The 25,253-nt window shown below is 43.1% G+C and overlaps 2 protein-coding genes and 1 long non-coding RNA gene across 13 annotated transcripts in view; 1 reads left to right on the forward strand and 2 right to left on the reverse strand.

Annotated features, from left to right (window-relative positions):
- TOM1 (target of myb1 membrane trafficking protein) overlaps positions 1–368 on the reverse strand; it is a 32,483-nt gene extending 32,115 nt beyond the window's left edge. For all 4 annotated transcript variants that reach the window (XM_035126698.3, XM_035126696.3, XM_035126697.3 and 1 more), the window contains exon 1: positions 279–368. In XM_035126698.3, the coding sequence (XP_034982589.3) occupies positions 279–330 (52 nt within the window). In that variant the 5' untranslated portion in view covers positions 331–368. The remainder of the gene's footprint in view (positions 1–278) is intronic.
- LOC148684627 (uncharacterized) lies at positions 311–5,259 on the forward strand. The gene is made up of 2 exons (XR_015951738.1): positions 311–448; positions 4,906–5,259. It is a non-coding gene; the product is annotated as an uncharacterized LOC148684627 (long non-coding RNA).
- HMGXB4 (HMG-box containing 4) lies at positions 2,265–25,125 on the reverse strand. Of its 8 annotated transcripts, none has more exons than XM_088676714.1 (12): positions 24,933–25,125; positions 21,974–22,079; positions 21,263–21,408; positions 20,771–20,888; positions 20,403–20,478; positions 18,448–19,451; positions 16,720–16,801; positions 13,174–13,238; positions 10,693–10,798; positions 8,565–8,734; positions 6,627–6,749; positions 2,265–4,394 (listed from the first exon to the last, which is right to left on the reverse strand). In XM_088676714.1, exons 6-12 carry the CDS (start codon positions 19,357–19,359, stop codon positions 4,350–4,352), a joined length of 1,503 nt encoding a protein of 500 aa, XP_088532840.1. In that variant the 5' UTR covers positions 19,360–19,451; positions 20,403–20,478; positions 20,771–20,888; positions 21,263–21,408; positions 21,974–22,079; positions 24,933–25,125; the 3' UTR covers positions 2,265–4,349. The 8 variants fall into 8 exon arrangements, with proteins under 8 accessions (XP_088532840.1, XP_088532842.1, XP_088532841.1 ...); XM_088676716.1 differs by having other exon boundaries at positions 24,693–25,125; XM_088676715.1 differs by lacking the exon at positions 21,974–22,079.
- Positions 25,126–25,253: the final 128 nt, after the last annotated feature.

The raw sequence follows: 25,253 nt of genomic DNA on the forward strand, positions 1-25,253 counted from the left end.
GGAGCGCAGCCCCGAGAGCCCACCTCCTCTCTCGCTCCCCATTGGCTAGCACTCGTTGCCGATCAACATAATCCCGTCTTTCCATTGGCCCAGCTACCCTGAACACCGCCTTTGGGGGACTACAGGCCCCGCCTATTCACAGTAAAGGTAACCCCCCCCCCCCGCCTGAGGTAAGAAGCTCGATGTGGGGGGGGTAGAGAGAAATACGCGCAAACGCCACAGAAGCGAATTTGCGGAGTTGGTAAAAGGAGGGCCGCGGCGAGGTTTGGCGTTCTTACCGATGCGCTGCCCCACGGGAGAGCTGAAAGGGTTGCCCAGGAGAAACTCCATCGCCGCTGCCGCACAGCTCAGCAGAGATCAGCTGACATGGCCCGCGAGAGCGCGTCACGTGACCTCCTCGGGACCGAGAGAGGCGTGTCCGCGGACCTCCCACCCCCGCCCTCGTGACGTAAGCGCCCGGCGCGTTCCAAGCTGAACTTCAAAGGCGATGTTGTTGGGGAGCTTTACGGAAGGGATGACTCAGCGGGCCAAGGGGAAATGGAGAGCCCGATCCCAAACATGCTCGCCGGGAAAGCAAGTCCTAATGCGTGTGGGACTTGCTTTTTTGCCAGCATGCTTGGGAGTGGAGGCTTTCAGCGGAGAGAGGTCGGTTGGCTTATGACGGTGGTGGGTGACGTCACAGCGGAGTTAACTGGGACGCAAACACGCACACTCACTCTCCACCCCTGCCCTGTGGTTTAATATGTTCCTTAGGCAGTTGCTGCTTTTGGAATAGCAACGTGGCCAGTGCAGGTCTATGAAACCTGGGGGTTTCATAGATCGTTCTGCCTGCCAAACGAAAATGTTTCTCCTCCGTGTACCATCCAGACTAAAGCACAGGATCAAAAATTTCATCAGCTGCTTAAACTGTAGCAAACTAGTTTGGAGCTAGTCTTGGATTAAGAACAGGATACAGATACCATCGGGAAAGATTATGGACTTCTTAGCCTGGCGCTGACTAAAATCTAGTTGGAGAGGCAGGTTCATCAGTTAACACAGCAATTAACACGCATAGAAATTTTAAACTGCTTCCAGCGTTCTCGGTCACTAGAACGTCCTTTGGGAGTGTTTAAATCCTGCCTAACCACAAAAAACCTCACAAGCAAAAGAATCACCCACAGGAATGTTCGCTTGAAGAGTAAATGTTTCCATATTTGACAACATACGGTATAGGTCAAGGGTCAGCAACCTTTTTCAGCCGTGGGTCGGTCCACCGTCCCTCAGACCATGTAGTGGCCCGGACTATATTTTTTTTTGGGGGGGAAATATGAACGAATTCCTATGCCCCACAAATAACCCAGAGATGCATTTTAAATAAAAGGACATATTCAACTCATGTAAAAACACACTGATTCCCGGACTGTCCGTGGGCCGGATTGAGAAGGTGATTGGGCCGCATCTGGCCCCTGGGCCTTAGGTTGCCTACCCCAGGTATAGGTGAACCATTGTGTTCTTCAAATAAACACACTAGGATTCCTCATGGCTGTTTCATATTTAGGCAATTACAGCACTGGACAGTATTTCAACCTGGGCAGCATAGGAGGCACAAAGTCATTCAGAACCACAGAATTTGTAGAGATGGAAAGGACTCTGATGATCATTTATTTAGTCCAACCCCCTGCAATGCTGGAATATGCAGCTGTCCCATACAGGGATCAAACCTGCAACTTTGGCATTATTTTAAAACATTTATATGCCACCTTTCTGAGTAGCACTCTTCCAGAGTAGTTGCATAATAAATTTCAAAAATAGTATCAATGAAAATGCGTAACATGAAACAAAATAGTAGTTCCATAGAACCAGCAATTCATGAAGAACAGGTTAGGGAAAAAAGGGCTCCTAGCCAGTGTTGTTAATGTAAAGACACCTTCTGACATACAGTAGTCTTAAACCTTCTGACAAAGTCTTAAGAATTAAACAGAAACCCAATTGCAATCAGTGAGTTAACACAGTGACCGTTACCAGTAGATCATACTGCTTGCTTTCAATCTAAAGAAAACTGGTGGAATGAGTGAAAGTAGAAGGATAGTTATGGACTATACAGAGGCATGTAAAAATTACTAAAAAGAGAACTTGTATAGTTGTGGAGTGTGGGGGTAATGAACAGGGATGTTGTAAAACATTTATTTTTTAATAATAATAAAAAAAGTAATTTGCCAAGACCAAACATCTCATAGATGAAATATTGGTGGTCTTGAGGAATATGAAATTAATCGAGATTCAAGTTCCGATTTTTAAAAAAAAGTTTATATACATTAGGCAAAACATTTATACAATGCAATTTGGACTAGATGGCAGGAAATAACAAATGTAAAAAAGTATGAGGGGTATATTCAAAGCTCTCCAGTACCAAATGTCACACAACACAGATTATACAAATGTTTACAAATTTTAAATAAAAATACATCAGTACATTTATCTTTTAAAAAGTCAAGTTTGCCATAGTGCAGATGGCAGAACTGAAGTAGAGCCCCTTCAACTCTTTGACTCAAAGCCAAATGTTACATGTCTCCTCTAGAAAGTTTCTGACAATTATCCAGGTTTAAAGTGATTGCGCCAGGATTCTCTTCACCGCTCAAATGTTACTTGAGACACAAAAGGCTCTGTAAAAATCAAGACGTTAGCTCCCAGCACATGGGTTTGTTTACGGAATAGCACCTAATACAGCTAGCCTGTCCCCCTTGGGATTAACTAGGGAAAACTTGTGAAGAAAGTGAGAACTTTTTTTATTAAAACGTTGCCAAGAAGTTTGGAAAAAGTGGGCAGAAATAGTTTTCATACACTGAGACTGTGATCCTAAAGTGGGTGGAGCACATGGAATGCAAAGGTGGTTCTATTGCCATATTCAATTCCCTGTTGGGCTTGAGCCAGCCGGGTGGAATGTGGGTACAGTAGAGGCTTTTAAACTGCCAGGAAGACCCTAGGGGTCTGAAGAAAGAGCATGTAATTTATTTATTTAATTTACTAGTCCTGGAACCAAAATTATCCAACTGTCTTCCACTTTTAAGTTTTCTAAGTAACAAGTGGCAAGGGAACTTAGGGCAGAATATAAAGTTTTTAATTTTTGTCTCCATCCAACATCCAAATCCCACCGCTACTATTTCCTTCATTGCCAGCCTATGCCTGAAAAAGGCAGACAAAATGCAATTTTGGCAGGGTATCCAGGTAAAAACACGTAGTTCTCGATTTCCAAACATGGTTGGTGGAGGGGATTTTTGCTTTCATTATAAGCTATATACAGAAATATACAATATAAATTAATCTACTACAGATGCAGTATATGAAAATGTAAATACACACGTTAAAAATGCCACACTTCATCCTAGGTGTGAGAGAAGTGCTTCCTCAAAGAGCAACAGGCACTCGAAGCGCTAAATCCTGTGGCTGGGATAAAGGACCTGCCCTCTCCTTCTCTTCCTCTCAGCTAAAAGCCCTTAAATTTCAGCTTAATCACTGCCTCTACAACGCACATTTCAGCACCATGAGAGGAGGACCATGTCAGTTCACTGCTGGTGATAAGCAATTATAAATCAGTATGTGAACTGTAAGGGAGCTGGAGGAGCCCCGGCCCTCAGTCTTTTATGGTGTTACCTTAGGTACTAGTTTTTGAAGGGTGCTGGGGGTGGGGGTAGAGAGATAGCAGAGGGGAAGATAAATTAGCTAAAATCAGGAGGAGTTGGGGCTTGTGGATCCTCCTCTTTAGAATATCCCAGCACAGTGCTAAAATACCATAATCCATTGATTAGCTACAACCTGTGAAGAAGTGATGCAGGCTTTCACTAGGATTTACTACTTATCCATCTTAAGAAGCCCTTGTTTCTCCTAAGAATTTGAGAATTCACTCACCACACCTGCTGAATCTGTATTTAGCAACCTACCTACAACTGGAAGATTTAATGAGGATTCCTGGTGCCAGCACAAGCCCTCAGCAAAACACTATTCCCCTCAACTTTCTTTCCCAGCATTATTTTAACAACATGCAAGCCAACTCTTCAATTAAACTTGCTTGACTTTTCCAAGTAAAACCAATTCATTAAAAAAACCCAACCATATTAAGGCTAATCTATCAAAATATTTCCCACCTCTAATTGTAGAGACATCCAATCTGAGATAAAAACCGATTCCCACAAATTACGGTTGAAACTTTTCGTAAAATCAAGCAAAATAGTTACAATTCTATTTGATATGTTACAGACAGAAAAACCTCAAAGCCCTATACATTGTCCTCTGGAAGAATACCAGGATAGTGTCTCTGTACACACTTCTGTTACTTGGCAGCATGTTGTTCACTTCCCATTATCCTTTTCCTGTCAGAGTCCAGGCATGATGTATGCAATGTTGTCCAATGTGTTTGACTGGAAAGGTGGCCAGGGGGAGAGAGAGAGAGAAATGCATATTAAATTGAATCAGTATCTTACAAAAAAAAACCCCACAAGCATGCTTTTGACATTAATGCAGCAGAACAAATGACTTAGGAAAAACCAAACACCTAAAGACATGACAAGGGTAGACAGAGTGCTTCCTTTGGAGATGCACAAAAGCCTGTGGATCTTTCAGAGGTACTGGGGAATATTTTCATTCGTCCTGGGCTTTGATAGCTGTCACTAAGCCAATAAAGAAATATTTCAGCACCAATGATTTTGTGGCACCCTTTTGGCTGGTCTTGGTAGCTGGACCAAAATCTGTGGTCCTCAGGACTTTCGGCACATGAGCAATAAGCTCCATGATGCTTGCAGGGGTTTACTCCAAGGATACTAGGAGTTAGGTCCTATCTAATTCACTTCTGAGTAGACAGTAAGATTGGGTCACTGACGGTGTGCTTTATCTTTGCTACTCATTGCCAAAATGGTCACCTTGCCTCCCCAGACAGAGACTCAAAATGGCAAGACTCAGCCTTCTGCGGAACTGGAAAGGGGAACAGATATCTTCCTGTATTTCTGTTATAACCTCCAAAGCTCACTGCAAGTCTTAAGAGATGATCTCCACTGCTTCCTCAACTCCAAGCTGGAGAAGAAAGGACAATGGAACATTCACCATGGTGAGCAAAACTGGACTGCTGCTCAGAATTATGTTTTACTGTACTGACTTTCTGCTTTTTAGCACTGAATGTATTAGCTTGCTGCATCATGCTTTAATTTTTAACATGGAAGGTGCCTTGAGCATCCTAGAAAAGGCAGGATATGAATATTTAAAATAAACTCAAGACATGTTTTTATAAAATTGCAGTTCTTGCATAACACAGCCGCCTACTGGTAGAAAATATTAACAGCAGGTTGCAGGAGGGACAGCGTTTAATAAATGTTTCAGCTGCCTGGGACAAATGAAGCAACCCTCCACATAATTAGGTGTGCTCCACAGCCAATGTGCTGTGATGGTTAAAGGGTTAGTTTAGAATGGGGGAGACTTGGGTTAAATTCTCATTAGGTGAACTTGAGCCAGCCACCACCTCTCAGGCTAACCTACCCCACAGGGGACGGGGGTACCATCTCTGTTGCCTTGCATTCATTGGAGAAAAAGTAGGATACGGATGCCAATTTGTTTTCTAAAATGCACTATACTATCCTCTATTTATTTATTTTACTTTATACAAGCTTTCCTTCAATAACAAAACCATTATTTATTTATATCCCACCTGCCCCAATGAGCTCAAGGTGGCGTAGTTTTGCCCCTTCTCATTTAATCCTCACAACAACATCCCTGAGACTTACCGTAAGTTAGGCTGAGAGACAGTGGCTAGAAAGGACTCAGGTCCTTCCCAACTCTACAATTCTATGACTGGCCCAGGGTCACCCAGTGTGGTGCAGAGCAGGCTTGGGATATGAACCCTGGTCTCCTAAATCCTAGTCCAGCAGTTTAACCACACCACCACACTAGTCCTCTAAATATTCTATTCATATACAGTCATACCTTGACATCCGAACGACTCGACTTCCGAAGGTTTTGACTTCCAAAGTCGACAACCCCGGAAGTCTTTTCACCCCGTGTGCGCATTCTGCGCCTGTGGAACGGATTGTCTTCGTAAGTCAAGGTACCACTGTACAATGAATACAAAATCTGGTATGGAGTGTATATTGCATCATCTCACATACAAAAAAGTGTGCTTTGAACACAGGAAAAGGTGGGACTGAAGTGCAACAAGGAAGACATGTGGACGCCACCAACAAATTACATACAAACTGTATGTTCAACCCAGCCAATGGGTGCCAGTATTGCACCCTCCATATGTTGTAAATACAACTCCCATTGTTACTGACCATTGACCATGCTTGCTAGGGCTGATGGGAGTTGGAGTCCAACAGCTCGAAGGCACCACACTGGCTACTCCAGGACTAAGAAATACATGATTGTGCAAAGGGCAGATGGAAAAAAAGACAACTTGAATCCTGCTACGTTCAATCAGCATCTCCTTTCTAGAAATTCCTTAAGCTGTGAGAGAAGAGGGTACTAACATGGGAGTATCCTACATATAAAGCAAAGTGCTGAATGTGTGTGCTACAATTATGGCAAAAGCCATGCCTTTCATGGGCAGAGGGAAGCTGTAAGAAATAGTGTGAGACCTTGGCATTCCAAAACAACACAGAACTTACCAAAACATGTTTGGGGCAGCCGTTTAGTTCAGGGAGCTGGGACGTCAGGCATGCCAAAGGGCCTAGAGCACAAATGATTGAATCTAGGAGCACTGATAAACTTCCTGATACAGCTACCATACCCTGGGAAGGAAAAAAGGAAGAAGTAGTAGTAGTAAGAGATTTGTCTCGATAGTTTGTTATCTTTGTCTTAGGCCCAGCACAGATTCTCTCATTCTCATGGAGCTGGCAACCCTGATTTGCTTATTGAAGCGCTCTTCCCTTAGAAAAGATGAAGCTCAAATGCAGGAATGAAAGAACAGAGATGGAAGATATACTTTCTCATTTTTGAAGTCATTTCTGGCCACTTCTACTCAACACACCATGGCTGCACAACCCTGCGCCCTATGTCTAAAGTACCAGGAAGAATGATAAATATGGGAGCACAGCAGGTGACAAAGCACTGTACCTGGAGCTTCCATATAGTCATCATGACCACAAGCCACAAATTAATGGCTATATGAGGGGTTCGAAAGCCTTTCCAGCTCAAGGGCTTCATTCTGTTCAGGGAGGGGCAGGAGACACATTCTAGTAAAAGGCAGAACAATTAATGTAAATCTTATCTCTGTACAAGAGGCTGGTTTTTTCGACACATCCCTTGAGTGCCCATCCAGGCAAACAAAAGTCCTTTCTCAGAGTTCAAGGACTCATTCCAGCCAGACAAAAACAAGCAAGAAGTCTATCAAACAGGGCTGGTGAGAGGCATCGCCAGGGAAGAGGGTATATGGCTGGGGAGAGTCCCAAGATTCATGGACAGGGCTGGAGGGTTGCACTTGGCCCCTGGGCTTAAGGATCCACACCCCTGGGCTATATTAAACTTCCATGTTCAGAGGCAATAGATCTCAGTTTCATATCCTAGCAGGGTTTCCCAAACTTGGGTCTCCAGCTGTTTTTGGTTTTTTTTTTGGACTACAACTTCCACAATCCCTAGCTAGCAGGACCAGTGATGACGAGGATTGTAGTCCAAAAACTGCTAGAGACCTAACTTTGGGGAAACCCTGTCTTATACTAAGAACATAAGAGAAGCCTGCTGAATCAGGCCATTCTGGTCTCTATTCAGTGTCCAACCACATACCCATGGGAAGCCCAGAAGCAGAGCCTGACTGTAGCAGAAGTAAGTCATATGAACAAAGTTGGAAACAAAAAAATCACCTGAAAGCAAAAAGTAAATAAATAAAGAATACGGATAAAGGGAAATGTACTCAGGAATTGAATATCCAGACACGAAATGTAGTTAAACTAGTAAATGAGGGTAAAATCAATTTGGGTGGATTGTTACTTCATGCCACTTTACAATGCAAGAGCTTTTCACTCTTAATGGATTCATCATTTCAGGGCAAACTGTTTGGGTAGCTGCCAAAATCCCCATTTGGGCATTTTAATTTAATGTCATTAGCAGTAATGCAGGGCGTGTCATCTTGTTCTGCACATGCAGTCATCTCAGAATGATGCCATGAAATGGCTGCGGGTAGTTTGTATACTAGACTAATGTGATCAACAGTTTCCATCTAATCCCTCAAACACAGCAGTAGCCAAGCAATATATTTTGGAAAACATTTATTCTGCTTTATATATATAAACCTTAGTTCAACCAAACATCTTGACATAGGATTGGAAACCATGAGATTTTTTTTTAAATGATGGCAACTCAGGAATGAAGCTTGCTTAACCTGCAAAAGTGGAGTCCTGATACACAACTAAGAGCCCTTGGGGCAAATAAAGTTCCACGGAGTGGTGTACACACTCGTTCAATGTGGCACTGAATGCAGTATGCAGAACAGGCAAACTTGTTCAATTCAGCTTATTCCAATTAGTTATCTGAACTTTGTGAATAAAATAACAGCTCTATTGTTTGAAAATGAAATGACTACATTCACGTGCGAAGGTTCCTGCACCTACCTCTGTCTCCTGTAGCCTGTGGCCAATAAGACTTAGAGATTCACCCAGCAATTGCAGATGTGCAGCAACATCTATGGGATCCGTTTCAGGAACTTTAACAGGTGATGCAGAGAGCACTACAGTGCTAGATGGAGACTTCTTATGGGGTGAAAGTGCCCCTGTTAGAGAAGCTGAAAACAGAAAGTAAAACACTTTTTTTTTTTTTTTACTTACAGCCTCTTTGCAATTTTGAAGTGACCTGGAATATCAATTATACATCTGGCCACTTTTCTAATGCATCATTTTCCAGTAACAGAAGTAGCAGGAATTCTTTCCCACCTAACTACCGTGTTTCTCCTAAAATAAGACACATCTTATATTAATTTTTCCTTAAAAAACACACATCACGGCTGATTTTCAGGGGATGTCTTTTTTTTATTAAGTATGGTACAGCATTATTAAGTATGGTACGGTGCTTTCTTGCGCCACCCGCTGAGCCTGCTCCTGGGTCCCAGGGCTTCACGCGGCGCGGCTGAGGCTGCTGCTGGCTCCTGCCGGGTCCTGGGGCTTCACGCGCCGCCCGCTGCCGGGTCCTGGGGCTTCACGCGGCGCAGCGCGGCTGAGGCTGCTGCCGGCTTCATGCGCCACCTGCTGAGCCCACTGCCGGGTCCTGGGGCTTCACACAGCGCGGCGCGGCTGAGGCTGCTGCGGCTTCGCGCGCCACCCGCTGCCGTGTCCTGGGGCTTCGTGCGACACAATGCGGCGTGGCTGAGGCTGCTGCCGGCTGCTGCGGCTTCGCGCGCCACCCACTGAGCCTGCTGCCGGGTCCTTCTGGGTCCTGCGGCTTCGCACAGTGCGCACCAAAGCTCCTGCTGGGGCTTCGCGTGGCGCGCGTTGAGGCTCCTGCCAGGCCCCAGGGCTTCACCTCTCTCTGGGTCCTGCTGGGTCGGGGCTTCGTGCTGCACTGACAGGCATCTTCCTTTTCCTCTTACTAATGGAAGCGCCATCCAGACCTGCTCCCACCACTACCCGGTACGGCTTATTTTCGGGGTATGTCTTATATTTTTTAAACTCAAAAAAATCCTGCCATGGCTTATTTTGTAGGCACGTCTTATTTTAGGAGAAACACGGTAGCAGAGCCACTTCAAAGCTCCCTCTCCTCTTATTTCTGCATTTTCCATAATATGAAAACTCTGCATCAACTGCAGAGTTTACATAGCCAAACTATATGGCTATAGAAGTTCAGCCCATACTATTTCTTTAACCCACTTTATTTTTAATGCAGTTTTATTTATTTATAAATCATCTCTTACATTTGGCTCTAGCTGATTCACAAACATACCACAAAACAGCTAAAAAGGTTTTCAAAACAGTAAAAAAAGGCAAAATATAGGTGTTCATTTTTTACTGTTTTTAAACATTTTCATCCAGAGGGAAAAGCTTGTTGGAACAAAAAATGTATTCAATTGTTTTGCAGCTACAGTAGCAACAGCCTTAAGGAAACTGAGAATCAGTCTGTCCTTAATTATTCAGGTTTCACATTGTCGGCCTAATTTGTACAGATCTATTTGGAATTTGCTCCAACAGCATTTTTGAGCAGCTTTATATTCTGCACCATACACCACATGTGGAATAACTTTCCCCGGAAAGATCTTTTAAGTGCAGATCTTAGATTACCTCCTTGAAAGCAAGCATAGTTTAATATGGCCTTACTTATAGTTTCGAAGTCCTGTGGATACCCAGGTATGATTTTCATTAAACTGCATTCCTAAATATTTAAAGCCTTTAGGATTCCAAATAGTATTATTGTCTGTGTATGTGGCCTAGGCCTTTTAGTAAGCAAAGTAAGTTCAGTTTTAGCATAGATCAAAGGTAGATGTTCTTTTTTTTCAAAATGAAATGAATTCAAAATCTTAAAAGGGTCCCTCATACTAAGCATGGACGAAGATACAAAGGGCATGTCATCTGCACATATAGCAATATGGAGGGTCTGCCATCAAAAACTGTGTGGGATAAATACTGATGATCTTTGAAGATCCTGGATTACACACACACACACTCAAAATGGACTAACAGACACCCTCGTCTTACACTTGAACAGCCTCATTTTAAGAATGGTATGTAAGAAACTGTGGAATATAGAGGTTACCTTTCAGTTTCGGTGCACCCTCTGAGGAGGTTGCTTTCCTCTTCACTGTTGTAGCCTCTGCTTTATTCTGCTTGTGTTGCAAATACTGCGCCTTCTGCTTCCAAACCTGCAAAGAATAGGGAAAACAAAACTAGTGTTAAAAAAGGCAACATCAGCTGTCCAACCATACAGATGGAGCAATTGTAAAGCAGGATGTCTGGCCAATTTTGTGTGTGTTTGTGTGTGAATCAATACCAAACATTTCCCATTCACAAGCAAGGGTAGGTGGGGCTTCCGGATTCAGCGCCAGCGTCGATCGGCGGGGTTTCGTCTCGTCTCCGAGACGGCCCGTCTCTGCTAGGAGTGGGGAGGGCAGCGAGAGCAACGCTGCGCCCCTTAGAACCTCGGGAAGGGCGTCCCGAGGGCAATTTGCTCGGCACAGACCCAATCCGGACTCCCCAACTCTTCGGTTAGCTCTAATAAGAGCTCCGGAGCGAGGAGGGTAGAAGTCGCGGGGGCCATTTTGAGCGGCAACGTTATTCTAGCAGGGAGAAGCTTCAAGCCGAAGGCGGAGAGCGCTGGATTCTTCCGAAAATAAAACGATTGGAAAAGACTGTAAGTAACCTCACGATTTGGATTATAAAACAATTTGGTCTGGGAGAGAGGGGAGAAAAGAGGAAGCCACCCCCCCCCCCACGGCAACAAAGAGACAGTAAATAGAAACCCGAAGCCATAAACAGAAGATTTGTAATTCAAAAGGATCCCTCAAAGGCATCAAAGAGAATATCCCCTTTGATGCAGGGTGAAAAGGGGAGAGAGACTGTGGTTTATGACTGCCCTGCAGCAATGAGGTAAAGCCTAAGAAAAACCTTTCTTTCCCTCGGGAGCCGGCAGCCTAGGCAACTCAGTGAGTTGATCAGGATTTATAAGTCAATTTTTACTTCACTTTGTATTTCTGGACTTTGTGGAATTTCTTTTTTGGCTTAAGTGCTTGTGAAATGTGAGTTCGAACTTTATTGTTAACAAGACTTGAAGAATGCAGCCAGCTTGTTAAAATGGAGTCGAGAAAATAAACTGTGATCATATTCCACCCCACGTGATAAGTTTTGACCTTGGCAGGACTGAAATATGTCAACAAAAAAGTGTTCCCCTGAGTTCCAGTGGTCTGTTTTGACCTTAATGTGGGAAACAAGAATAGAGTTATGTCAAGAGGAGACACGACGACAGGAGTTACAGCAGAAATTTCAGGAGGTGATGGCGGAATATGATTTTCTAGGAGATGAAGCTTTTGACACTGAAAAAGAGCAATGTGAGAATGGCAATGATGGGGAAGGAAAAGATGAAGATGAGGACTGTGATGATTCAACACAAAATGAAACACACCATGAAAAAAATGATGACTCTACTCTACAAAAAGTTGGATGGAGTGCCCTGTCTTTGAGGGGGGCACGATTGGTATTATTGGAACTCCAGAACGCCCACAGGGAAGAAGGAAAAAATATGCAGAGAAGAGAAGAAATTCAGGGGTCCTGTATGGTGACCTGGATGGCAAGAGACTGTAAACAGGGGGTGGGGTGAAGGGAAAGTGATGTTGTGATTATAAGGATGGATTAACAGGTTTATAACTGGTCTGCTGATTTTGGAATTTGCTGGATTGGGGGGGGTGGAGCCGGTAATCGGGGATGTAAGGTTAAATTGAGAATAGTTATAGTTTTAAAAGTGAATGGATTTTGGAAAATGTGAAAATATGGAGGCTTATAGAGGGAGAAAAAAAAAATTAGGCACGGGAAGAGAAAATGGGAGTTTGAATTTTCAGTGATTTGAATATTAGATGAAAATGTTAACAATTGATTTATAAGTTGTATAAGATACAAAGGTGTATTTTTATAAAGTAAGAAACTGTTGCAGATGATAAAAAAGGGATGAAAACCGGGGAAGGGGGGGAGGGGAAGCCCATAAAATATGGTTTTTCAACTATGAATGCAAGAAAAATTTTTCTGTTTTGTATTGTTTTTTTCTTTTTCTTTTTTTTCTTCGCCCTTTCTTTTTCCCCTTTTTTTCCTATTTCTATTTTTCTCTTTTTTTGGTATAACAATAGATGGTTGGATGGATGTCCTCCTGCGTACTGCCCTGGTTTGCTGGAGCTCCCTGGTGGCAGGGGGGGGCTTTGGGGTCAGGGGAGGGGGAGGAGGACAGAAATCCAAGCATAAAATGGACCATTTCTGACTGTTCACAAACATGGGATACTTCTGTGGCAGGGGAGGACCCATGTGGGTGGGTAGGAAGGAGGTGGAAAAGGGGTTTAAGTATGTACCGTTTTTTTTGTTTTTTTGTATTTTGTAAAATTAATAAAAAGTATGTTTAAAAAAAAAAACACAAGCAAGGGTAGGTGATATGCAATACACAGATTTGGAATATTACCATGGTGGCAGGATTCCAGGACCAAGTCAGTTTTCTGCCTACATGTGTTACTTTCTGTAGAAATGTTTATCAGATATTTACCAGCTTATCTTTCTCCGGAAGCTGCTTCCAAACTTCTGCCAGCTTTTTGCTCAGATCACCAAAATCTAACGGGGAATCAGAGAAATCAAGCCATTCAGAGAAAAGCAGAGATTTTCTATGTACATTCAGTTAACTACTTGAACCGTTATAGGACTCATTGTTTACAATACATATGATGCTAAAATTTCTCATTATTGCCTGCATACATGGAATAACAATCCATGGAACAGTTGGGGGGGGAAAAAATCACAGCGAGGAATTTGAGCAAGAATATAAGAAAGAGCCTTGCTGGGACATACCAGAGACCTAGCTAGCCCAGTATCTTTCCCCCACAGGGGCCAACTAAATGCCTATGGAGGACATGAGTGCAGTACCACTCCCACTTTTGTTCCCCAATGAACAATATTTAGAGGTACCATGTTTCTCATATTATAAGACATGTCTTATATTTATTTTTTCCTCAAAAAAACACACTATGCTTTGGAACCTGACAGAAATGATACGGCAATTTGTAGCAGAATCACTAAGACACCCCAGGTCTATTTTCCACTGGGGCAACTGAAAAAGAAAGTACTGTAGATCTTGTCAAAATGGCAGATCTTTTCCATGTGTAAATCACACACAAAAAATACTCAAAACCAGTCTAGAAAATTTAAGTGGGCAAAAGTTAAGGCAAGCACAAGGGCTCACCCAAACCACCACCCAAAAGCTTGGTGACAGGACATCTGGTAACAGAGGGCTAATGAACAGAGAGCTGGATCTGATCTGCAGGAAGACCTAAGTTTGGCTGCATCCGCACTACACATTAGAAGCATCATGCCACTTTAGAGAGTCATGGGTTGCCCCAAGGAATCCTGGGAACTTGCAGAAAAGTCCCACTTCCAGCCAAGATGCATGATCAACCTCTAAACCACCTGAACTGCACACCCCTTTCCCTACACACCAAAAAACTGCCATTAAAAACCCTGTTTATGTTGATAACATGGAAAGAGAGTGCACATCCCAATCAAAATTATTCAGGATTCAAACTCCATCAAGTCAGTTGACCAGCTCACCCCGGCTGAGGGCCCCCATTAAAGTAAACAGCGCATGGTACCCAGGGCAAGGAAAAACAAACACACACTTTATTAAAAATAGGTTGTGTGACAGATAGGGATAAGATAAGGAGGACACAATATTGGTTAGAAGGAAAAAAAACCCAAACACAGCATGCTGTTCCCTGCTTAGGGTCTTTTAACCATTTCCACGTCTGGTTTTCACTAATTAGGTTTGACCAGCAATAAGAAAGTTCTTATGCTTAGTGTTGTATTATCCTGCTGTGGAGTCTGGATAATGATTTTATGGAGCTCAGAGTCTTATCTAGCAGCGTAGTGGCAAATTCAGAGGTGTGGGGTCTTTTCAAAACAGTCACACACACCTGCCTTCTAAGATTATACAACAATCCTATAATGATGCAATAATAATTAGGGACACATTCCAATGATTGCTGCAAATCTTCATGCACTGCCTTTCAGCTACAGCTACCATTTTCTGTGCACCTCTATTGTGTGAATCGAGCCGTGTGGGTTCAAGCATAGGAGGAATCGTAACGAGTTAAGATCTATGCAAACAACTTGCTGCAGAAACCAAATCAGCGGCAAAAGCGGCATTGCCAGTAGCTACTTAGAATGTAAGTAGAAAAGCAGCAAATAATTTTTTGGAAAAATTTAAATAAAAATCAAGTGGTGCAGACAGTAGTACCGTGTTTCTCATATTATAAGACATGTCTTATATTTATTTTTTCCTCAAAAAAACACACTATGACTTATTTTCAAGGGATGTCTTATTTTTTTCCTCCTCCTCCTGCTGCGGCCGGCATTGCTGCTGCGCCTATCACTATGTCTTATTTTCGGGGTATGGCTTATATTCCTTGAATGCTTAAAATCTTGCTATGGCTTATTTTATGGGTATGTCTTAAAATATGAGAAACAGGGTATACTGACCTGATTCTGGAGGTATCACACAGCCATCATGAAAAGTAGCCTTATTCTCTATGAATTTGTCTAATCCCCCCTTTTTATTAAAGGTTTTCTTGATTTACAGAAATCAGATTTGTTACAGATTTGTAAATTTTTACAAATCGGTTTCATTTGCTAAGACATTGGGAAGAAAGAGGGGGACAGAAGTAGATGGGGGGTGTCAGGTGACGATGTTTCTATTTTACTTAATATGTGTGTGTGTGGGGGGGGGGTTTTGTCAGTGTCACTTGTGCAGGTTCTCTGTTGTTCCCTTGTGTTCCTTTGGTGGCGAGAGAGGTTGGGGTTGGCCTAGCGTATGGTTGTTCATTTGTGGTTGGCTGTAGTGGTTTTTGTTTAGTGTGTGAGTGGGGTGGGTAGGTGTTTTGGATCAGGTTAGCCATATTGATTTGTATGCTGCTGGTGGATTTTTGTCATTGTCTTGTTGGGCTGTGTATGTGATAAAGGGGTGTCATTGTCTTGTTGGGCTGTGTATGTGATACTGGGGTGAAGCCATCTTCTTCTATTTGTCCCTGTGTCAGTTTCAGCTTATTGGTTAATTTTTCTAGTAGAGCCGTTTGTCTAATCCCCCTTTTAAAGCTCTCTTACATTAGTGGCTGGTCTGAGTCCATCCCACACAATGTTGTAATGCATGCTACGTGGTCAGGACTTGGGACAAAAAGTGGAAAGTACCAAGAGCCAAGAAATTCAGAATTCTATGCTTGGGAGGATATGTGACAGCAGAATGGAAGGTAATTTCCACTGCTATGCATATATGTGGCATTTAATCCTGTCATCTACCGAGAAAAAATACTGTATGTCTGCCTAACCTCCTAGTATTCACAATTTAAATGCTAACATGTTTGTTCCTAGCAAGGGTGCTAATCATTTTTGGTTTATGACATAAGCCACAATTGCCCGTTTCTAACAGGGATCTGGAGGTCTGATATGTCTGTGTTTCTTAAGTTTGAAAAAAACCCTTCAGTCCCTTTACATGGGGTTCTGCAGAGGAGACAAGTATGCTGATCTAGACTCCCCAAGCTCCAAAAGTCATGTGCACAGAGCCATCATAAATACTTTGAAACAGCCTGAGTAAAGGACTTTTGAATGCCCTGCTTGATAATCACACCTTGACCAAGTAGTGAAGAATGGCATTTGCATTACAACTCTTAGTGCCATTTTTATTTTTGCTGCCACTAATACCAAAGAAACTGCCCAGAATGATTGGTTATATGCTTTTTGAAAAAGTGTATCACCCAGATTCATAATGGGAACACAGAGCCTTAGCTGGAGCAGACAAAGTTCCTTCATTTCTTCTCCACAGCTTGTGCTTTCATTTTGCAGTGGCCCAATGGGCAGGATCCAACATCGTGCCAGTAAAAATGTCAGGCATTCCCCTACCTATCTCTCCCCTACCTCTCCTTTCCAAAAGGTCCCCCAATTCTCTGGAGCAGAATTGCTGCAGGGGGAAAGAGAGAAAGTGAAGTGCAGTGTGTCCAAGTGGGTTGCCACAACTGGATATCTCCCAAACCTTACCGGACACTTCTATTACCTATTCCTGGATGCTCAGCCACAATGTTCACACGATACTCTTTACAGAATACTTGGTAGGCAGACATGTTCTTCTTCTTTGGCTAATCAGGAAGAGGAAAAAGAAAGCAAGAAGTTTATATTGGAATATGTTGTAAAATGTTCAAGCTCCTTTAGAAATCCCCAAAGAAAATAATCTTCTGGTGCATTCTCTTAGACAAGTTAGAAGTGGGTTAATTTCAAGCTGACTTGTTGTATGATGTATGTTATCTAGCTACTTATATTCTTACTCAGTCCTTGAGGTCATTGTTGGAGGCCTCTCTGAGTGCAAGTGCCAAATGAGACCCAGAGGACGGATATGAAAGAGAAGATATTCTCTGTGGCAGCACTGCATCATCTTTCTCAGAAAGGCATGCCTGGTGCATACTTGGTAACCTTTTCAGTAGCAGGCAAGTACTCTTTTATTTTCCCATGTGTTTTAATGGATTTTTAATCAGTAGATTGCTTAGCGTCAAGGTTATTTATATCAAAAAGGGAAAAAGTCAATGTAAGTCTGATTTAAATAAAGTTTCCCACTGATACTTCTTCCTATTTCCTAAACAATGGTGGGAATCTGACTATTGTTAATTTACAACTAAGCAATACCATTTGTTATTATTTTTAATGCATTTTTTACAACTTATATATACATTATACAATATTCATCATTTATCTCTTATCTTCAGACTTCCCAGTCCATCTCCTCCATGGCATTTTCGGTAGTCTTTTGTCGGCTGCATATTGTATTATTCTACCCATTCCTTTAGTTAGTGTTATCTGCTCCTCATATGTTCATTCCTACTTGTAGGTTAAATTGACTATTATACCCTGTAATATACTCTTCAAAGCACTTCCACTCATCTTATCTGAGACTCATCCTTATTTCTTAAATTCGCATTCAGTTACTAATTCTGTGTATTCTATCAATTTATTCTGCCAAATTTCTTTTGTGAGTATCTCTTTTTCTTTCATTTTTTTTGGATAAACTGTACCACTCTAGCTGCAGTGGTCATAAACAATACCATTTAAACCACTCTTTCTTTCTTACCACTATCATGCTTCTATCAGCGTTAGTCATTATTGGTTATTACTTAGTTATTATTATTTAGTTATAGTTATTATTTAAGAGAAACACAGTAGATATAATTTTTTAAAAATGCAGTGTAAACAAAAAAAAACTGATTTATTACAAATGTAAATTTTTATCCACACTGGTTTTTTCTGCATTTTGAGGTTTTGATTTTAAAAGTTTCACTGCCCATTTGTATTTAACTTTTATTGATTTGTATCTGGTGTGTTGTGTTTTATACTGCAATTGTATTCTGCAATTGTTTTGCTATTCTCATTGCATTTTATCAATGTTTATATACATGACTCAAAGAGCTTCAGCTACTGGGCAGCACAGGGCTGCCATCAATGAATAAAATAGCTACTTCTACCAGCTACTTTTACCAAAATATTTCTAAAGCAGAAACTGATTTGTTTCAATGTTGAACACATTGGGGGGGGGGGGGGAGAGTGTACTCCTTGAGAGTGTTTCTGGTTGTCTGAAGTTCAGGAAGACAACAATCAAGATAATTTATATATTCGGTTCCTATTTCTGAAGTTAACTAACAAAACCGCAAAGAACACTCTAGCGCCCTCTATTTTGGGAACAACAGTCCTCAGCATTTCTAATTACCCACTTGTGCTGCCACTTTTTCCTTTTTACCTTTTCTTTGTCCAATTTTTCAACCTTCTCCTTTTCTTCTTTCTTCTTCTTCTTTTCACTCTGGCCATCTGTATGGAAAACAGGTGGCGGTGGAGGTGGAGGAGGAGGGGCAGGAACGGCAAACTGCGCACTGGTTGGAGAGACTGGGAGTGGTGCTGTTACTTCTGCTACTGCCAGTGAAGAGGAAAGCCCAGAAAGCCCAGAACTCTTTTTGGATTTGGAATGCTTCTTTTCCTTGTGCTTCTCCTTGTCCTTCTTCTTCTTGCTCTTCTTTGATTTCTTCTTCTTCTTTATCTCCCGGTACGAATCATCAATTACTAGCTCTCCAGCTTCCAGTTCACCTCCAGAGGACGAACCTGATTCCGCTTGTGGTTCCAGGCCTGAAAGCTCAAATTCACTGCTTTGGCCTTCGGGGAAGAGGGGTGTGTCTGGGCTAAAGCTCTCAGCAGCTGGAGAGGGATGTGGATCCTTCTCCAGTGGTTTGTGCTTCTTTCGGGATGATTTCAAAAAGCCATGTGAATCATGACTTGGGAGAAACGATCCCTGTTCATCCCGAGCTGACTTCTTAGAGGATTTCTTTGTGGCTGACGGATGTGGAAAGGGCTCCTCTGTTGTGCTTCCCCCCTTCTCCTTAGGTGAGAGGATGAGTTTCATCTTTAAGCCATCAGGTTCACGCAAGGTCAACGTTTCATTGTTCACAAAGGGGGGCTTCACCTTTTTGGACTTGTGGAAAGTACTTTCATCCAAGGACAGGTCACTGCTACTGCCACTCAGCTTTTTCTTGTGGTGTTCCTTCTTGCCTTCTGAATGGCCAGAGGCAGAGAGTGAAGAATGAGATGACTTTTCAGATGTCTTCTTCGAGGACTTGGAGCCTGTGGCCAAAGGCGAGGTGATGGCCTTAAGCAGATCCATAGCAGTGTCAGCAGAGGGTGGGGTTGTCACTACTTTTTTCCTCTTCTTTGCAGACGATTCCAAAGGCAGGGATAACTCAAACGAAGAAAGTTCTGAAAGAGTTCAGAGAAGGAGGATCAATGGAAGTGTACCCAACAACAAACACATCTTCACTTGCACACCGTCATATCTTCACGGCCTCATGTTCAGGTGAAGATATTCGGCCTTGAACTGCTAAGAACTATCCTACAGCAAATCAATTTTGGTTTATAAATCAGTGAGGCCAATTGGCGAGGCTGAAATATAAGGACACATTGGTTTTTAAGAGGCTGTTTTGTTTCTGGTGTATTCAGTAATGGTTGGCAGCTCTTACCTGACCTGTGAGTGGTGTCAGTACAACATTCTGGGAGAGGGGAGGTGGCAGTGATAAACAAACACACTGACAGCTGATCTTGCCTCTTCTCCTATCGGTAAGCCAGTGACACCTGTGATGGGAGGCCAGGCATGAAAGTCGACCACATGGCTGTTCCCCAAGTTGGTGAGGCTTATTTGACAGCAAGACAAAACCAAGCCCTGTGGAATACCCTACCAATGGATTCATCAGGCACCTTCTGTTTCAACCTTTAAATGTCTGCTGAAAACCTTTCTATTCCACCAGGCTTATTCGAGCAATTAAGAATACCCATTTCCATAACAGTTAGCTGATTTCTGACTTTTAAATTTTATTTGTTGTTTATTGTATGGTTTTATGTGTGACTGTTGTAAGCTACCCTGATGCTATTTATGAACAGTGGTATATAAATATTTTTGTAAGTAAATGAAAATAAATTAGCAGACAAAGTGAATATGCAATATATGCAGCTGCCTCCCTTTCACTGATTGGCCTCTCCCTTGTCTATCTTTGGACTGGAAGCTTTATGGAAAAAGACCTGGCTATCTATCACTTTACCTCCAGGAAGCACAAAGCCTATTGGCAGAACCTTAGAAGTACAAATTGAACCTTAAAATCACCACTCAACTTTTCTCCTTTGCCATATCCCTTCCTATGTTGCTTCCACTCTTACCTCTGTAATAGTACTCATTGGAGTGCTTCCTCTTCTTCTTATAAGCGTCTGTCCCCAGCAAGAAAATGTCACTTTCCTGCAAAAGAAGAAAAAGAAGATAACAGCATTTTGGAAAGAAGAAAAAGAACCAAGTAATGAAGGCATATACATATTCTTTTCTAATACAGATGATCATAGAATTCACATTAGCTAACAGAAATGCTCTCTATGGCATGGCATTTCTGTGCTTTGAAACAGAAGATGGTCTGAGTTGCCATGTGAATTGATATTCTCACGAGAAAGCAGAACTTCCCTGTTTAAGAGTGGAAAACAACTTTTCCAAGCTGAAGATTTAGAAAACAAAACAAAAACAAAGCTCAAATAATCACCTCTAGACTAATAGGAGAGATTTCAGGTCAAAGGAAATGTTTTGAGGAAAAGCTGTCTGTGTTAACATCCCCAGGGAATTGAATGAGATAGGTCACACCTCATTATTTTTCAGGCTACCTGCAGAATCAGGCAAACAACAACATATCAGTTTGCATCCTGCAACAATATAATGATGACCTATGCATCCAAAAGAATAATTTCTATTCTGTAATGATCATTCAATCTCTAATTCAAACAACAGTTTAAGATGAGTGGATGATAAAAAGTTACATTCATCTCATCCTAGTTTTTAGAAGGGGATACCATTTTATAGAACTTTCTAAAATAGGGAAATAGTATGACTTCTAAATCTGTTTCTATAACCCCAAGAATCCTGTTCTCTCATTTCTCTTAATGTGGCATTTACTACCAACAGAGCAGTCCAAATTGGGTGGGAGAGAGGCAAAGTTGGACTGGCAAGCTTTTCCCATTCTCTTCTCAGACTCTCTCACCTTCAGCCTCTTCTGTGAATTCTTCCTGACCTGAGCAGCTATCTCCTCCTCTTCTCGAAGCAGGTCTTTGTAGGAACGTTTCTTTTCTCGCTGGGTTCTGCCAGCTACAAGTCCCACGCCATCAATTCGGTCGCTCTCTAAGCAGTCTGAAGGAGGAAACACTGGCATGGTCAGAAATAATCTATGCACAAGAGAAAACACTATGCACAAGAGGAAGCAAGCAGTCACAGACACACACACACACAAAATCTACTCACTACTGTAAAGCACTGCCCCAAACCTTTAGGGAAATGCTTTAGGCTGCCGTATCAAAAGCTGAAGCTTTATTCCTACTCTTGGGTTTCCCCCCCTTGGATAGCAAGAACTGAAAAGGCTTCTCAGCCAAATGAGGACCTAGGCATCAGTGTTGTGTTGTGTTGAAGGTCTGGATCCAGTCCCCAATCCAATTATAATTCTACGGAGCTGACAAGGGTTAGGAAGTGTTGCTTGTGGCCAAGCCTCATAAAAATTAATCAGCACTTTGGAGCTATTCCTTGTGAGACTCATGTTTCAATCCAGGTACACTTAACTTTCCGAGTATAAGGGAGGGATCTGGAATGCTGCAGAAACCCAATCCATGCAGGACACTGGCTTTCTTTCCTAGTCTCTCACTCCACGGACGGGGGGTTGTACTTTCCTTGTAACACCTCTCAGATTATGAAACAATCCTACCTTCTTTTTTCTTGGAGTCATCATAAGCCATGGTGGTCCTGCAGGGGCCTGGGAATGTGTTGCCACGCCTGGGCTCCTTCCCCCGTTCCCGTCTACAGGACAAGGTCTAAGAAACAGAGAATGAGAATAACCCTCCCATAAAGTGGAATCATAATGCAGAAGGGGACTGAATGAAGATTTTTTTTAAAAGAATGAAATGGGAAGCAGGAGGGTGAAGTGGTGTGCCTTCTCAGCAGTTTATCTTTATCCTCCAGACATTCCAGGGCTTGGAGAAAGATCCCAGATTCAGCAGGCGGTTTGGTTCAGCTGATTTTCATGTTAAAAGTCAGGAGAGGAATGTTTTTCAAGGTGAGAGCTAAGCCTGTGTTCCACTAGTTTTAAACAGATTAACACCATGTGATATACAGTATTTCAATGAAACACAAGGACAGTGACCAAATAACTATATTGGGCTTTTGTATTGTTACAAAAATGTTCAGAGTGAGTACTGTATTGAATCCTGCATTTTTTAAAGGAAAGTGTGTAAGAGCCATGGAGGTGAGGGAATGAGAGTTTTATAATCTCTTATTCTAGGATAAAGTGAATTGACTAGAGAGAAGAATTTAATTTTTCAGTCCTGTGTGATGTTCAGTGATGTCAAACTTTAGAAGCTAGTGATGGTGCAGCAATAGTAGGCATGTCCTATTATTCCCACAGGTGTTGTTCAGAGTACCAAACTGGGGAAGGAAAAGGGAAGGAAAAGGAGGAGAAAGAGAAAACTGAAAGAAGCAGTCCTTTTTCCAGGGCCTCTGCAGCATTTCCAGTCTCTGTCACCTCAGATGCTCAGGATTTCCCCAACCTGCCTCAGGAAGGATACTGATTCAGGAAGTGGGGCACTTGCTATTTCTGTTCTTGAATAATGCTTTATTCCCCTTAAAATTACAGACATGCAATATCTCTCAAAGCATAATTGTGCAGTTTTTATTTTGAGTCTCACAATAATTTAAAAGGATTCAGCTCCTGGATAAACATGATTTCCCCTGTATAAACCATTTGAATTTTGAATGCATTTATACATAGCTGTCATAAAAATGCTGAATTAAAGAATAGGTTCTTTAAAAGGGGGAGTTTTGACCTCCTTATAGTAATGTATTTTACAAACAATTCAAAAATACAAGATGTTAACCGATATCAGCTGTTAGATATCTTAATGTAAACTAGTGGGTTAAGTTCCTGAAGAATATTTCAGCCTGTGAATGGAATAATATTTCACCTGATGAAGAAGACTTTGAAGAATAGTTATCTGCATATTAGAATTCCCTCAGTAATTTGTTCTGATGCATATTATTTATGATGCATTCATAACAAATTCACTAACAGAATAAAGGGAGCTCAGAAACCTACCTTGTTTTTGCATATAAGCTAGAAAACAAGCCTCTGCTTCTTCATGTACTTAAAGGTCAGGCCTCACACAGACAATCATACAATAAGCTGTAACTCAGCAGAATTGGTCCCTGTGCAAAGCAGGGCTCCCTGGTTATAGGCAGGGAGAACTGGACGATTTACAGGCTTGACAACTCAATTCTATACACACTTATTTAGCAATAAGTGGGCTTGAACAAAGTAGGATTTACTTCTGATGGGTGCTCACGACCAGCGCTTGCAAGTTCCCTTTCAAGTGATTTTAACAACCCCAGCAATTTAATTTTGTTACATCACACAGCCATCTTTCATAGGAATACTTCTGAGGCTTCCAACTTGCCAGTAGTGAATAGGCTATCAAGCATTTGACTACAATAGTTATCGGAAACAGTTTTAAATGACATGGTGCCTGGAAGAGTGGTATACCACAAGCAGTACGGGAACATTACCGCCCATACCATGAAGTCCACACAGGCGTTGGTTATGTGAAGAAAGGCCCATTACTCAACTGCAAGGGACTTACAAAGTTGCAGTTTTATAAAATCAGAAAAGGTCAACTTATGTTTCCAGCGTTATTCTTCCTCTAACAGCTCTATTTGTTCACACATCTGGGTTAGCTCAGTTGACAGAGCATGATACTCTTAAATCTCGGGGTCATGGGTTCAAGCCCCAGTTGGGCAAAAGATTCCTGCATTGCAGGGCTCTTGGTCCCTTGCTTCCTTCCAACTCTACAATTCTACTAGCAACCCTCTGAATATTAGGCCCACTAGATGCCTCTTATTTCCTAATACGACACCCCTAGAGAATAGGCCAAACACCCAAGCCCTTGTGGAGCAGCACAGCCCCATGCGGCAAGCCCTGGGCCAGCTCTTTACTCTTGACCTGGAGCCCAACCATGCCCCGCTGCTTCCTTCTGGCCGGGTCAAAGCCTGCATTTCTCCCCCATTCAGCACCAGTCTGCCACCATCCCATTCATTCATTCTGAGCATCTAATCGAAGCTCCACAAAGGCCCCCGAGTTCGGAGCCCGGCAGCGGAGCACATTCCGGCTTGACACAAGTCACCACAGAAGGATGCCAGAGATCCAGGAGCAACAACACCCCTTTATTTTGGAAAATCAACTCCCGCCCCTGCTAGTTTTAAGAAGGGGCGAGGATCGTTTCCATCACTCCCGACAAAGGACAATGCCTCGATTATTATCGCCCAAGTGGCCGGAAAACAGCAGCGGGCGGAGCCTGCGGGGAGTTGCACGGAACAGCACCCGAACCCAGAGCTAGCAAGAGCAGCGGCCAAGCCCGCGACGCCGGCCGCTTCCTCACCTGCGGCTGCTGCTGCTGCCCATTTCTGAACTGCACCTGGTCCAAGCCGCGCAGCAACGCCCTCTGTCGGCAAACCCCGCTCGCCCCCGGGATGCCCAGGCGCTACGCCCACTGCGCATGCGCACCCGCCCCTCGAGGGGGTGGGGGCAAGGACCCCGCGCGACCCCTTTCCCGCCTGCTCAGTTTGAACTGGCCCCGGCCGTTGGCCGCCCTGTGGCCCCTCGCCCTTCGCGCGCTCACCCCAGGCGGGCTTCAGAAGCCTCCGGAACGGGGCGGAGGAATTTGTCGACGCAGCGAGTGGCGGCGGGCAGATAACGGAGCGACCTGCCCCCTCCCGGCAGAAGGTTGTCTTCCCTCCCCCGCGGCGGAAGGGGGTGGGGGAGCGGCCAGACTCAGATCGCCTCGCCGCTTCGAGCGGCCGCCATCTTGGTGTGGGAAAGGGACGCCCGCCAGTTTCAGCCGCTAAGGCGAAGCAGCCGAGCGCCGAGCTCCTCCGCTCTCGACTCCGTTAAGAGAGCAGAGGCTGGAACCTGGCGCCGAGTGCATCGATTTGCCAGGTGT

Source organism: Zootoca vivipara, chromosome 9 (genome assembly GCF_965207765.1).
Source record: "Zootoca vivipara chromosome 9, rZooViv2.hap1.1, whole genome shotgun sequence".
NCBI lineage: Eukaryota > Metazoa > Chordata > Lepidosauria > Squamata > Lacertidae > Zootoca > Zootoca vivipara.

What these genes read in the sequence shown, in the direction of transcription:
- HMGXB4 (XM_035126687.3), bottom strand. Translation starts at nt 22,004, where the DNA reads ATGGCTTATGATGACTCCAAGAAAAAAGAAG. An exon ending in AAAAATTGGACAAAGAAAAG is followed by an intron (nt 16,802 to 18,447) that starts GTAAAAAGGAAA and finishes CTTCCTGATTAG; the next exon opens with CCAAAGAAGAAGAACATGTC. An exon ending in GGCTGAGCATCCAGGAATAG is followed by an intron (nt 13,239 to 16,719) that starts GTAATAGAAGTG and finishes ATTCCCCGTTAG; the next exon opens with ATTTTGGTGATCTGAGCAAA.